General features: G+C 54.7%; 1 protein-coding gene across 3 annotated transcripts in view; it reads left to right on the top strand.

Moving 5' to 3' along the window:
- Window positions 1-14693, top strand: part of LOC141266121 (1-phosphatidylinositol 4,5-bisphosphate phosphodiesterase gamma-1-like) — a 275329-nt gene that overhangs the window by 247310 nt on the left and 13326 nt on the right. For all 3 annotated transcript variants that reach the window (XM_073680078.1, XM_073680077.1, XM_073680079.1), the window contains 8 exons: window positions 1363-1482; window positions 2710-2893; window positions 3116-3193; window positions 3304-3407; window positions 4526-4622; window positions 4709-4793; window positions 4890-5053; window positions 13218-13314. In XM_073680078.1, the coding sequence (XP_073536179.1) occupies window positions 1363-1482; window positions 2710-2893; window positions 3116-3193; window positions 3304-3407; window positions 4526-4622; window positions 4709-4793; window positions 4890-5053; window positions 13218-13314 (929 nt within the window). The remainder of the gene's footprint in view (window positions 1-1362; window positions 1483-2709; window positions 2894-3115; window positions 3194-3303; window positions 3408-4525; window positions 4623-4708; window positions 4794-4889; window positions 5054-13217; window positions 13315-14693) is intronic.

Here is a 14693-nt window from a genome sequence, read left to right as displayed (position 1 = left end):
ATACTGTCTGCTGAGCCGTGGATCTAATCCTCTCCTGTGTGATACTGACTGCTGAGCCGTGTATCTAATCCTCTCCTGTGTGATACTGTCTGCTGAGCCGTGTATCTAATCCTCTCCTGTGTGATACTGTCTGCTGAGCCGTGTATCTAATCCTATCCTGTGTGATACTGTCTGCTGAGCCGTGTATCTAATCTTATCCTGTGTGATACTGTCTGCTGAGCCGTGTATCTAATCCTATCCTGTGTGATACTGTCTGCTGAGCCGTGTATCTAATCCTATCCTGTGTGATACTATCTGCTGAGCCGTGTATCTAATCCTATCCTGTGTGATACTGTCTGCTGAGCCGTGTATCTAATCCTCTCCTGTGTGATACTGTCTGCTGAGCCGTGTATCTAATCCCATCCTGTGTGATACTGTCTGCTGAGCCGTGTATCTAATCCTATCCTGTGTGATACTGTCTGCTGAGCCGTGTATCTAATCCTATCCTGTGTGATACTGTCTGCTGAGCCGTGTATCTAATCCTCTCCTGTGTGATACTGTCTGCTGAGCCGTGTATCTAATCCTATCCTGTGTGATACTGTCTGCTGGGCCGTGTATCTAATCCTCTCCTGTGTGATACTGTCTGCTGAGCCGTGGATCTAATCCTCTCCTGTGTGATACTGACTGCTGAGCCGTGTATCTAATCCTCTCCTGTGTGATACTGTCTGCTGAGCCGTGTATCTAATCCTCTCCTGTGTGATACTGTCTGCTGAGCCGTGTATCTAATCCTATCCTGTGTGATACTGTCTGCTGAGCCGTGTATCTAATCTTATCCTGTGTGATACTGTCTGCTGAGCCGTGTATCTAATCCTATCCTGTGTGATACTGTCTGCTGAGCCGTGTATCTAATCCTATCCTGTGTGATACTATCTGCTGAGCCGTGTATCTAATCCTATCCTGTGTGATACTGTCTGCTGAGCCGTGTATCTAATCCTCTCCTGTGTGATACTGTCTGCTGAGCCGTGTATCTACTCCTCTCCTGTGTGATACTGTCTGCTGAGCCGTGTATCTAATCCTATCCTGTGTGATACTGTCTGCTGAGCCGTGTATCTAATCCTATCCTGTGTGATACTGTCTGCTGAGCCGTGTATCTAATCCTCTCCTGTGTGATACTGTCTGCTGAGCCGTGTATCTAATCCTCTCCTGTGTGATACTGTCTGCTGAGCCGTGTATCTAATCCTCTCCTGTGTGATACTGTCTGCTGAGCCGTGTATCTAATCCTCTCCTGTGTGATACTGTCTGCTGAGCCGTGTATCTAATCCTCTCCTGTGTGATACTGTCTGCTGTATAATTTCTGGTCCTGGCTGCCCTTTATCGTTGTAGGTGGTACCATGCCAGCCTCACCCGCCTGCAGGCAGAGCACATGTTAATGAGGGTTCCCAGAGATGGCGCCTTTCTGGTGCGGAAGCGAAGTGAGACAAATTCCTACGCCATTTCCTTCAGGTAAGACCTTGTTCAGGAGAGCGAGAGTGATGGAGATGCCAGGACTCTCCGTACATGATGGTAAAACCTTCTCCTCTAGACTAGACCCCTGTATTATCCTATGGGTGTTGTTTTGCCACCACTAGAGGGAGCTCACTACATACAGATTTATACAGCCATCACTAGAGGGAGCTCACTACATACAGATTTATACAGCCACCACTAGAGGGAGCTCACTACATACAGATTTATACAGCCACCACTAGGGGGAGCTCACTACATACAGATTTATACAGCCACTACTAGAGAGAGCTCACTACATACAGATTTATACAGCCACCACTAGGGGGTGCTCACTACATACAGATTTATACAGTCACCACTAGGGGGAGCTCACTACATGCAGATTTATACAGCCACCACTAGAGGGAGCTCACTACATACAGATTTATACAACCACCACTAGGGGGAGCTCACTACATATAGATTTATACAGCCACTACTAGAGAGAGCTCACTACATACAGATTTATACAGCCACTACTAGAGAGAGCTCACTACATACAGATTTATACAGCCACCACTAGGGGGTGCTCACTACATACAGATTTATACAGCCACCACTAGAGGGAGCTCACTACATACAGATTTATACAGCCACCACTAGGGGGAGCTCACTACATACAGATTTATACAGCCACCACTAGAGGGAGCGCACTATATAAAGCTTTATACAGCCACCACTAGGGGGAGCTCACTACATACAGAGTGTTTATAGCATGTAAATCCCTTTGCTGAGAGCTCCTTCTAGTGGTGAGCTGGATATTTTCAGCTCTGTATACATGGATACTGTCGCCAATATGAATTCTGGACCAGTATTACAACACAAGGCTCACATTTTCTGGAAATGTTCACATTTTTCAGATACAGTCCTATTAATTTGAGACTCGTTCTTTTGAGAATGGCAGGGGGGCGTATATGAGCCCCATCCAGAAGCACGCGGTCTCACTCGGCTTTGGGTCGTTTTCTGGGCAGGGTTAGGGCATTCCCAGGACTCAAACGTCCAATGTTAGTATGAAATAATCCCCCATAGTCTGAGTGGTCTTCTGTGCTGCACCTTTTCCCTGGAATGCTCTTCTTGGATTATGCTGTAACATGTTCCACAATAATAGAGAATGCCAAGTCCAGGTGGACAGGTAGGAGTTACGTCATGTCCGCAGACCACTTTTCTCCATGTTTTCTCTCTCAGAGCTGAAGGGAAGATCAAGCACTGCCGCATCCAGCAGGAGGGGCGCCTCTTCATGCTGGGGAGCTCGGCTGAATTCGAGAGCCTGGTAGACCTGGTCAGTTACTATGAGAAGCATCCGCTGTACCGAAAGATGAAGTTACGCTACCCCATCAATGAGGAGGCACTGGAGAAGATGGGGACGGCGGTGAGTGTCCCGCTAACTGCGCCCCCTCTTGTGGATACCGGCTCTACCCGGGTGGTTGGGGATCGTCCTGGTCACTGGTGGGGGCTGCACATCTCCTAATATGTGGATTGTGACAGGAGGAGTTATCCTGTTCCCTATGATCAGCATTGCACAGTGAGGAACGGTTATTACAAACAATTCTAGATGCCTTTACCTGCCCAGCCTGAAATGTCTCTTCTTCAGGACCTGGACTATGGGGCGCTGTACGAGGTCCGGACCCCCCACCTCTACGTGGAAGCTAATAAGATGCCAACATCCAGGGTAAGAACAGACACGAGACGTCATAGTGACCCATCCGCAGCGTCCAGACTGACCCCCGACACTGCGAAGTCTCCGCTGATCACGGCTCACAAATGTGTCTGTCCCCCCAGTGCATGGTGAAAGCGCTGTACGACTACAAGGCCCAGCGCGAGGACGAGCTCTCCTTCTGTAAGCAGGCCATCATACACAACGTGGACAAGCAAGATGGCGGCTGGTGAGTTCTCCAAAATATCTCACCTGCAGTCCTATGTAACTCCACAGATAACACAGTGATAACTCCCTGAGTACAGATAATGTAGTAGATGTCACCTGCAGTCCTATGTAACACCACAGATAACACAGTGATAACTCTCTGAGTACAGATAATGTAGTAGATGTCACCTGCAGTCCTGTGTAACACCACAGATAACAGTGATAACTCTCTGAGTACAGATAATGTAGTAGATGTCACCTGCAGTCCTATGTAACACCACAGATAACACAGTGATAACTCTCTGAGTACAGATAATGTAGTAGATGTCACCTGCAGTCCTATGTAACACCACAGATAACACAGTGATAACTCTCTGAGTACAGATAATGTAGTAGATGTCACCTGCAGTCCTATGTAACACCACAGATAACACAGTGATAACTCTCTGAGTACAGATAATGTAGTAGATGTCACCCGCAGTCCTATGTAACACCACAGATAACAGTGATAACTCTCTGAGTACAGATAATGTAGTAGATGTCACCTGCAGTCCTATGTAACACCACAGATAACACAGTGATAACTCTCTGAGTACAGATAATGTAGTAGATGTCACCTGCAGTCCTATGTAACACTACAGATAACACAGTGATCACTCTCTGAGTACAGATAATGTAGGAGATGTCACCTGCAGTCCTATGTAACACCACAGATAACACAGTGATAACTCTCTGAGTACAGATAATGTAGTAGATGTCACCTGCAGTCCTATGTAACACCACAGATAACACAGTGATCACTCTCTGAGTACAGATAATGTAGTAGATGTCACCTGCAGTCCTATGTAACACCACAGATAACACAGTGATAACTCTCTGTGTACAGATAATTTAGTAGATGTCTCCTGCAGTCCTATGTAACACCACAGATAACACAGTGATTGCTCTCTGAGTACAGATAATGTAGTAGATGTCACCTGCAGTCCTATGTAACACCACAGATAACACAGTGATGACTGTCTGAGTACAGATAATGTAGTAGATGTCACCTGCAGTCCCATGTAACATACATGGAGATATCCGCTCTGTGTGGTTGGGGTATATTAGTTATGACCCTGCTGTTCCCCCTCTGACCTGCAGGTGGCGCGGTGACTATGGTGGGAAAAAGCAGCTTTGGTTCCCGGCGAACTACGTGGAGGAGATGAGTGCGGCGGTGACCTCGGAGCAGGATGATACGGTCAGACCCGGGGACGTCCCCCTGGGATGAATGTTCTTGGGTTTTGGGGGCTTCGCTTGATGACATCTCCCCTTTCTGCCCCCCAGTCCCTGTTCTTCGGCCAGTCTGCAGAGAACAGCCCGCTGGGGAACTTCCTGAAGGGTTTTATAGACGTCCCATCATGCCACATCGGTGAGTGCGGGGGAATCGCAGGAATCTGGGGTCCGCCATAGATCTCTGCCGCTGATTCCATGCCTCCATGATTGATGGTCTCTTCCCTCACTGCAGTCCTGTCGAAAGAAGTCCGCAGCCCCCGGCCCCACATGTTCACCATCCACTCTCAGCAGATGTCGCACCCCTCCCAGGCGCTGGACGTGGCGGCCGATTCTCAGGAGGAGCTGAACGACTGGATCTCAAAGATTCGCGAAGCCGCGCAGAACGCAGACGCCAGGGTGAGACCACCGATAAAGCTGCAGTGCGCCCACTGTATGACTGGGGGCATAGACGTGGCAGGAACCACTCCCCGTCCTGTTGATTCTGACAACAGCCTTTTTAACAAGTTATAAGCAGAATTGTCAGATCTCGGCCTCCGGGGAGACACACACAGTTCCTGAGCCTCATAGGGTAGAACATAGGAGCCCCACAACCTGCACCGCTAGGAAAAAACGTAGGAGCCCCCCAACCTGCACCGCTAGAGAAGAATGTAGGAGCCCCCCCAACCTGCACCGCTAGGGGAAGAACGTAGGAGTCCCCCAACCTGCACCGCTAGGGGAAGAACGTAGGAGTCCCCCAACCTGCACCGCTAGGGGAAGAACGTAGGAGTCCCCCAACCTGCACCGCTAGGGGAAGAAAGTATGAGTCCCCCAACCTGCACCGCTAGGGGAAGAACGCAGGAGTCCCCCAACCTGCACCGCTAGGGAAGAACGTAGTAGACCCCCAACCTGCACCGCTAGGGGAAGAACGCAGGAGTCCCCCAACCTGCACCGCTAGGGGAAGAACGTAGGAGTCCCCCAACCTACACCCCTAGGGGAAGAACGTAGGAGTCCCCCAACCTGCACCGCTAGGGAAGAACGTAGGAGTCCCCCAACCTGCACCCCTAGGGGAAGAACGTAGGAGTCCCCCAACCTGCACCACTAGGGGAAGAAAGTAGGAGTCCCCCAACCTGCACCGCTAGGGGAAGAACGCAGGAGTCCCCCAACCTGCACCGCTAGGGGAAGAACGTAGGAGCCCCCCAACCTGCACCGCTAGGGGAAGAACGTAGGAGTCCCCCAACCTGCACCGCTAGGGGAAGAACGTAGGAGCCCCCCAACCTGCACCGCTAGGGGAAGAAAGTAGGAGTCCCCCAACCTGCACCGCTAGGGGAAGAACGTAGGAGCCCCCCAACCTGCACCGCTAGGGGAAGAACGCAGGAGTCCCCCAACCTGCACCGCTAGGGGAAGAACGTAGGAGCCCCCCAACCTGCACCGCTAGGGGAAGAACGTAGGAGCCCCCCAACCTGCACCGCTAGGGGAAGAACGTAGGAGCCCCCCAACCTGCACCGCTAGGGGAAGAACGTAGGAGCCCCCCAACCTGCACCGCTAGGGGAAGAACGTAGGAGTCCCCAAACCTGCACCGCTAGGGGAAGAACGTAGGAGCCCCCCCACCTGCACCGCTAGGGGAAGAACGTAGGAGCCTCCCCACCTGCACCGCTAGGGGAAGAACGCAGGAGCCCCCCAACCTGCACCGCTAGGGGAAGAACGTAGGAGCCCCCCAACCTGCACCGCTAGGGGAAGAACGTAGGAGCCCCCCACCTGCACCGCTAGGGGAAGAACGTAGGAGTCCCCCAACCTGCACCGCTAGGGGAAGAAAGTAGGAGTCCCCCAACCTGCACCGCTAGGGGAAGAACGTAGGAGCCCCCCAACCTGCACCGCTAGGGGAAGAACGCAGGAGCCCCCCAACCTGCACCGCTAGGGGAAGAACGCAGGAGTCCCCCAACCTGCACCGCTAGGGGAAGAACGTAGGAGCCCCCCAACCTGCACCGCTAGGGAAGAACGTAGTAGCCCCCCAACCTGCACCGCTAGGGGAAGAACGTAGGAGTCCCCCAACCTGCACCGCTAGGGGAAGAACGTAGGAGTCCCCCAACCTGCACCGCTAGGGGAAGAACGTAGGAGCCCCCCAACCTGCACCGCTAGGGAAGAACGTAGGAGTCCCCCCACCTGCACTGCTAGGGAAGAACGTAGGAGTCCCCCAACCTGCACTGCTAGGGAAGAACGTAGGAGCCCCCCAACCTGCACCGCTAGGGGAAGAACGTAGGAGTCCCCCAACCTGCACCGCTAGGGGAAGAACGTAGGAGCCCCCCAACCTGCACCGCTAGGGGAAGAACGTAGGAGCCCCCCAACCTGCACCGCTAGGGGAAGAACGCAGGAGCCCCACAACCTGCACCGCTAGGGGAAGAACGTAGGAGTCCCCCAACCTGCACCGCTAGGGGAAGAACGTAGGAGTCCCCCAACCTGCACCGCTAGGGAAGAACGTAGGTGACGCGCCCCTGGGCCTGTGTCGCGCTGCGGTGCGCACGCGGGAGCTTACCCGGAGCCGGATCCGTGGAGGGTTGTAATCTCGTGGCGGTGACCCGGTCCGTGCCCAGGGAGTCAAACTAGACGGCAGTCTATTAGTAGTAAATAGTTGATGACTACGCCACCCGTTGAGTGCAGCCAGGAAGCTGCTGCTGCAGGGCAGACCGCTGAGGCCGGTGGTAGGATTGTGCAGCGTGATAGTATAACCCCCAACGGGAGGGGTATGGCCTCAGGGCAGCCGACGTGGATGATGGGGGTAGCAGGAACCACTCAGAGACGGTACGGTGTAGTTCAGGGTCTTTACTGGTAACAACGACAGACCCTCCCGGAGTACTTGCTAGCAAACGGGGCCTGGTCAGTCTTTGAGCAGATGGGATCTCCCCTGGCCAGGCGGAGTTGTAGGCCTCCCAAACTGACTGTACTCTTCTGGCTACCTTGCTAGAAGCTGATGTAAGTAGCCCACGTCCCTGAGTGTACCGTGTGGTGCTCACCCGTATGGCCGGTGACTCGGGGCCTTCTAATGGCTTCCGCTCCACGATGGCGGTGCTGGTCCCACGTGTGTGACCGTGCCTTCGGGCTTCTGGGCCAGAGGACCTGAAATCCCCTGCCCGACGGATTCTGCTGCTGGGTAGGAGTTAGTCCCCACAGCCTCGGACTCCGGGTCCGGTAAAGAATCTTCTTAGTCAGGGCGAGCTCTGTAGCTGCCAGCCCCTGACTCCTTGTAACTCTGCTGTTTCCTATGCTGCTTCTCTTCTCCACTCTCCTTGTCTCCAGGCTCAGGCCCCTGGACAGGGCCTGCCTGTGGAGCAGAGCCCATAGAGCAGCTCTGCTCCCTGTCTTCTCCTCTCAGAACTCTCTACCCTGCCTCAGCCCCAGGTTTATATAGGGGAAGTCCTTCCCCTCCCAAGACTGGGCAGGAGGTGTGGCATGCACAGGATCCCTGACCAAAGGACCTCCCACCTGCTCTCAGACGTAATATCTCTATCACTGTGGCAACCAGACCCCTGGGGTGTCACATTGGAGTCCCCCAACCTGCACCGCTAGGGGAAGAACGTAGGAGCCCCCCAACCTGCACCGCTAGGGGAAGAGCGTAGGAGCCCCCCAACCTGCACCGCTAGGGGAAGAACGTAGGAGCCCCCCAACCTGCACCGCTAGGGGAAGAACGTAGGAGCCCCCCAACCTGCACCGCTAGGGGAAGAACGTAGGAGCCCCCCAACCTGCATCGGTAGGGGAAGAGCGTATGAGCCCCCCAACCTGCACCGCTAGGGGAAGAACGTAGGAGCCCCCCAAACTGCAGCACTAGGGTAGAACGTAGGAGCCCCCCAACCTGCACCGCTAGGGGAAGAACGTAGGAGTCCCCCAACCTGCACCGCTAGGGGAAGAACGTAGGAGTCCCCCAACCTGCACCGCTAGGGGAAGAACGTAGGAGCCCCCCAACCTGCACCGCTAGGGGAAGAACGTAGGAGTCCCCCAACCTGCACCGCTAGGGGAAGAACGTAGGAGCCCCCCAACCTGCACCGCTAGGGGAAGAACGTAGGAGCCCCCCAACCTGCACCGCTAGGGGAAGAACGTAGGAGCCCCCCAACCTGCACTGGTAGGGGAAGAGCCTAGGAGCCCCCCAACCTGCACCGCTAGGGGAAGAACGTAGGATCCCCCCAAACTGCAGCGCTAGGGTAGAACGTAGGAGCCCCCCAACCTGCATTGCTAGGGTAGAACGTAGGAGACCCCTAACCTGCACCGCTAAGGAAGAACGTAGGAGTCCCCCAACCTGTATTGCTAGAGAAGAACATAAGAGCCCCCCAACCTGCACCGCTAGGGGAAGAACGTAGGAGCCTCCCAAACTGCAGTGCTAGGGTATAACGTAGGAGCCCCCCAACCTGCACCGCTAAGGAAGAACGTAGGAGTCCCCCAACCTGTATTGCTAGAGAAGAACATAGGAGCCACCCAAACTGCAGCACTAGGGTAGAACGTAGGAGCCCCCCAACCTGCACCGCTAGGGGAAGAACGTAGGAGTCCCCCAACCTGCACCGCTAGGGGAAGAATGTAGGAGTCCCCCAACCTGCACCGCTAGGGGAAGAACGTAGGAGCCCCCCAACCTGCACCGCTAGGGGAAGAACGTAGGAGTCCCCCAACCTGCACCGCTAGGGGAAGAACGTAGGAGCCCCCCAACCTGCACCGCTAGGGGAAGAACGTAGGAGCCCCCCAACCTTCACCGCTAGGGGAAGAACGTAGGAGCCCCCCAACCTGCATTGGTAGGGAAAGAGCGTAGGAGCCCCCCAACCTGCACCGCTAGGGGAAGAACGTAGGAGCCCCCCAAACTGCAGCGCTAGGGTAGAACGTAGGAGCCACCCAACCTGCATTGCTAGGGTAGAACGTAGGAGACCCCCAACCTGCACCGCTAAGGAAGAACGTAGGAGTCCCCCAACCTGTATTGCTAGAGAAGAACATAGGAGCCCCCCAACCTGCATCGGTAGGGGAAGAGCGTATTAGCCCCCCAACCTGCACCGCTAGGGGAAGAACGTAGGAGCCCCCCAAACTGCAGTGCTAGGGTAGAACGTAGGAGCCCCCCAACCTGCACCGCTAAGGAAGAACGTAGGAGTCCCCCAACCTGTATTGCTAGAGAAGAACATAGGAGCCACCCAAACTGCAGCACTAGGGTAGAACGTAGGAGCCCCCCAACCTGCACCGCTAGGTGAAGAACGTAGGAGTCCCCCAACCTGCACCGCTAGGGGAAGAACGTAGGAGTCCCCCAACCTGCACCGCTAGGGGAATAACGTAGGAGCCCCCCAACCTGCACCGCTAGGGGAAGAACGTAGGAGTCCCCCAACCTGCACCGCTAGGGGAAGAACGTAGGAGCCCCCCAACCTGCACCGCTAGGGGAAGAACGTAGGAGCCCCCCAACCTGCACCGCTAGGGGAAGAACGTAGGAGCCCCCCAACCTGCATTGGTAGGGGAAGAGCGTAGGAGCCCCCCAACCTGCACCGCTAGGGGAAGAACGTAGGAGCCCCCCAAACTGCAGCGCTAGGGTAGAACGTAGGAGCCCCCCAACCTGCATTGCTAGGGTAGAACGTAGGAGACCCCCAACCTGCACCGCTAAGGAAGAACGTAGGAGTCCCCCAACCTGTATTGCTAGAGAAGAACATAGGAGCCCCCCAACCTGCATCGGTAGGGGAAGAGCGTATTAGCCCCCCAACCTGCACCGCTAGGGGAAAAACGTAGGAGCCCCCCAAACTGCAGTGCTAGGGTAGAACGTAGGAGCCCCCCAACCTGCACCGCTAAGGAAGAACGTAGGAGTCCCCCAACCTGTATTGCTAGAGAAGAACATAGGAGCCACCCAAACTGCAGCACTAGGGTAGAACGTAGGAGCCCCCCAACCTGCACCGCTAGGGGAAGAACGTAGGAGTCCCCCAACCTGCACCGCTAGGGGAAGAACGTAGGAGTCCCCCAACCTGCACCGCTAGGGGAAGAACGTAGGAGCCCCCCAACCTGCACCGCTAGGGGAAGAACGCAGGAGTCCCCCAACCTGCACCGCTAGGGGAAGAACGTAGGAGTCCCCCAACCTGCACCGCTAGGGGAAGAACGTAGGAGTCCCCTAACCTGCACCGCTAGGGGAAGAACGTAGGAGTCCCCCAACCTGCACCGCTAGGGGAAGAACGTAGGAGCCCCCCAACCTGCATTGGTAGGGGAAGAGCGTAGGAGCCCCCCAACCTGCACCGCTAGGGGAAGAATGTAGGAGCCCCCCAAACTGCAGCGCTAGGGTAGAACGTAGGAGACCCCCAACCTGCATTGCTTGGGTAGAACGTAGGAGACCCCCAACCTGCACCGCTAAGGAAGAACGTAGGAGTCCCCCAACCTGCACCGCTAGGGGAAGAACGTAGCAGCCCCCCAACCTGCACCGCTAGGGGAAGAACGTAGGAGCCCGCCAACCTGCATTGGTAGGGGAAGAGCGTAGGAGCCCCCCAACTGTACCGCTAGGGGAAGAACGTAGGATCCCCCCAAACTGAAGCGCTAGGGTAGAACGTAGGAGCCCCCCAACCTGCATTGCTAGGGTAGAGCGTAGGAGACCCCTAACCTGCACCGCTAAGGAAGAACGTAGGAGTCCCCCAACCTGTATTGCTAGAGAAGAACATAGGAGCCCCCCAACCTGCACCGCTAGGGGAAGAATGTAGGAGCCCCCCAAACTGCAGTGCTAGGGTAGAACGTAGGAGCCCCCCAACCTGCACCGCTAAGGAAGAACGTAGGAGTCCCCCAACCTGTATTGCTAGAGAAGAACATAGGAGCCACCCAAACTGCAGCACTAGGGTAGAACGTAGGAGCCCCCCAACCTGCACCGCTAGGGGAAGAACGTAGGAGTCCCCCAACCTGCACCGCTAGGGGAAGAACGTAGGAGTCCCCCAACCTGCACCGCTAGGGGAAGAACGTAGGAGTCCCCCAACCTGCACCGCTAGGGGAAGAACGTAGGAGTCCCCCAACCTGCACCGCTAGGGGAAGAACGTAGGAGCCCCCCAACCTGCACCGCTAGGGGAAGAACGTAGGAGCCCCCCAACCTGCACCGCTAGGGTAAGAACGTAGGAGCCCCCCAACCTGCATTGGTAGGGTAAGAACGTAGGAGCCCCCCAACCTGCATTGGTAGGGGAAGAGCGTAGGAGCCCCCCAACCTGCACCGCTAGGGGAAGAACGTAGGAGCCCCCCAAACTGCAGCGCTAGGGTAGAACGTAGGAGCCACCCAACCTGCATTGCTAGGGTAGAACGTAGGAGACCCCCAACCTGCACCGCTAAGGAAGAACGTAGGAGTCCCCCAACCTGTATTGCTAGAGAAGAACATAGGAGCCCCCCAACCTGCATCGGTAGGGGAAGAGCGTATTAGCCCCCCAACCTGCACCGCTAGGGGAAGAACATAGGAGCCCCCCAAACTGCAGTGCTAGGGTAGAACGTAGGAGCCCCCCAACCTGCACCGCTAAGGAAGAACGTAGGAGTCCCCCAACCTGTATTGCTAGAGAAGAACATAGGAGCCACCCAAACTGCAGCACTAGGGTAGAACGTAGGAGCCCCCCAACCTGCACCGCTAGGTGAAGAACGTAGGAGTCCCCCAACCTGCACCGCTAGGGGAAGAACGTAGGAGTCCCCCAACCTGCACCGCTAGGGGAAGAACGTAGGAGCCCCCCAACCTGCACCGCTAGGGGAAGAACGTAGGAGTCCCCCAACCTGCACCGCTAGGGGAAGAACGTAGGAGCCCCCCAACCTGCACCGCTAGGGGAAGAACGTAGGAGCCCCCCAACCTGCACCGCTAGGGGAAGAACGTAGGAGCCCCCCAACCTGCATTGGTAGGGGAAGAGCGTAGGAGCCCCCCAACCTGCACCGCTAGGGGAAGAACGTAGGAGCCCCCCAAACTGCAGCGCTAGGGTAGAACGTAGGAGCCCCCCAACCTGCATTGCTAGGGTAGAACGTAGGAGACCTCCAACCTGCACCGCTAAGGAAGAACGTAGGAGTCCCCCAACCTGTATTGCTAGAGAAGAACATAGGAGCCCCCCAACCTGCATCGGTAGGGGAAGAGCGTATTAGCCCCCCAACCTGAACCGCTAGGGGAAAAACGTAGGAGCCCCCCAAACTGCAGTGCTAGGGTAGAACGTAGGAGCCCCCCAACCTGCACCGCTAAGGAAGAACGTAGGAGTCCCCCAACCTGTATTGCTAGAGAAGAACATAGGAGCCACCCAAACTGCAGCACTAGGGTAGAACGTAGGAGCCCCCAACCTGCACCGCTAGGGGAAGAACGTAGGAGTACCCCAACCTGCACCGCTAGGGGAAGAACGTAGGAGTCCCCCAACCTGCACCGCTAGGGGAAGAACGTAGGAGCTCCCCAACCTGCACCGCTAGGGGAAGAACGCAGGAGTCCCCCAACCTGCACTGCTAGGGTAGAACGTAGGAGACCCCCAACCTGCATTGCTAGGGTAGAACGTAGGAGACCCCCAACCTGCACCGCTAAGGAAGAACGTAGGAGTCCCCCAACCTGCACCGCTAGGGGAAGAACATAGGAGCCCCCCAACGTGATGCCCGGTTCTTACAGATGCTGGAAGGGAAGATCATGGAGCGAAGGAAAAAGATTGCGCTGGAGCTGTCGGAGCTGGTGGTCTACTGCCGCCCCGTGCCCTTCGATGAAGAAAGTAAGAGAACAGATGCTTCACTACATTCTCATAGATTATATAGATGTGTACACACTGTACAGTACAGACCAAAAGTTTGGACACACCTTCTCATTTAAAGGTTTTTCTGTATTTTCATGACTATGATAATTGTACATTCACACTGAAGGCATCAAAACTATGAATTACCACATGTGGAATTATATACTTAACAAAAAAGTGTGAAACAACTGAAAATATGTCTTATATTCTAGGGTCTTCACAGTAGCCACCTTTTGCTGTGATGACTGCTTTGCACACTCTTGGCATTCTCTTGATGAGCTTCTAGAGGTAGTCACCGGAAATGGTCTTCCAACAATCTTGAAGGAGTTCCCATAGATGCTTAGTACTTGTTGGCTCTTTTGCCTTCACTCTGCGGTCCAGCTCACCCCAAACCATCTTGATTGGGTTCAGGTCTGGTGACTGTGGAGGCCAGGTCATCTGGCGTAGCCCCCCATCACTCTCCTTCTTGGTCAAATAGCCCTTACACAGCCTGGAGGTGTTTGGGGTCATTGTCCTGTTGAAAAATAAATGATGGTCCAACTAAACGCAAACCGGATGGAATAGCATGCCGCTGCAAGATGCTGTGGTAGCCATGCTGGTTCAGTATGCCTTCAATTTTGAATAAATCCCCAACAGTGTCACCAGCAAAGCCCCCCACACCATCACACCTCCTCCTCCATGCTTCACGGTGGGAACCAGGCATGTAGAGTCCATCCGTTCACCTTTTCTGCGTCGCACAAAGACATGGTGGTTGGAACCAAAGATCTCAAATTTGGACTCATCAGACCAAAGCACAGATTTCCACTGGTCTAATGTCCATTCCTTGTGTTCTTTAGCCCAAACAAGTCTCTTCTGCTTGTTGCCTGTCCTTAGCAGTGGTTTCCTAGCAGCTATTTTACCATGAAGGCCGGCTGCACAAAGTCTCCTCTTAACAGTTGTTGTAGAGATGTGTCTGCTGCTAGAGCTCTGTGTGGCATTGACCTGGTGTCTAATCTGAGCTGCTGTTAACCTGCGATTTCTGAGACTGGTGACTCGGATAAACTTTTACTCAGAAGCAGAGGTGACTCTTGGTCTTCCTTTCCTGGGGCGGTCCTCATGTGAGCCAGTTTCTTTGTAGCGCTTGATGGTTTTTGCAACTGCACTTGGGGACACTTTCAAAGTTTTCCCAATTTTTCGCATTGACTGACCCTCATCTCTTAAAGTAATGATGGCCACTCGTTTTTCTTTACTTAGCTGCTTTTTTCTTGCCATAATACAAATTCTAACAGTCTATTCAGTAGGACTATCAGCTGTGTATCCACCTGACTTCTGCACAACACAACTGATGGTCCCAACCCCATTTATAAGGCAAGAAATCC

This window comes from Phyllobates terribilis, unplaced genomic scaffold (assembly GCF_046119375.1).
Source record: "Phyllobates terribilis strain yellow unplaced genomic scaffold, ASM4611937v1 Scaffold_4__5_contigs__length_816908805, whole genome shotgun sequence".
NCBI lineage: Eukaryota > Metazoa > Chordata > Amphibia > Anura > Dendrobatidae > Phyllobates > Phyllobates terribilis.
The sequence above is the reverse complement of the archived record's forward strand: the minus strand, read 5'-3'. Positions and strand labels throughout refer to the sequence as shown.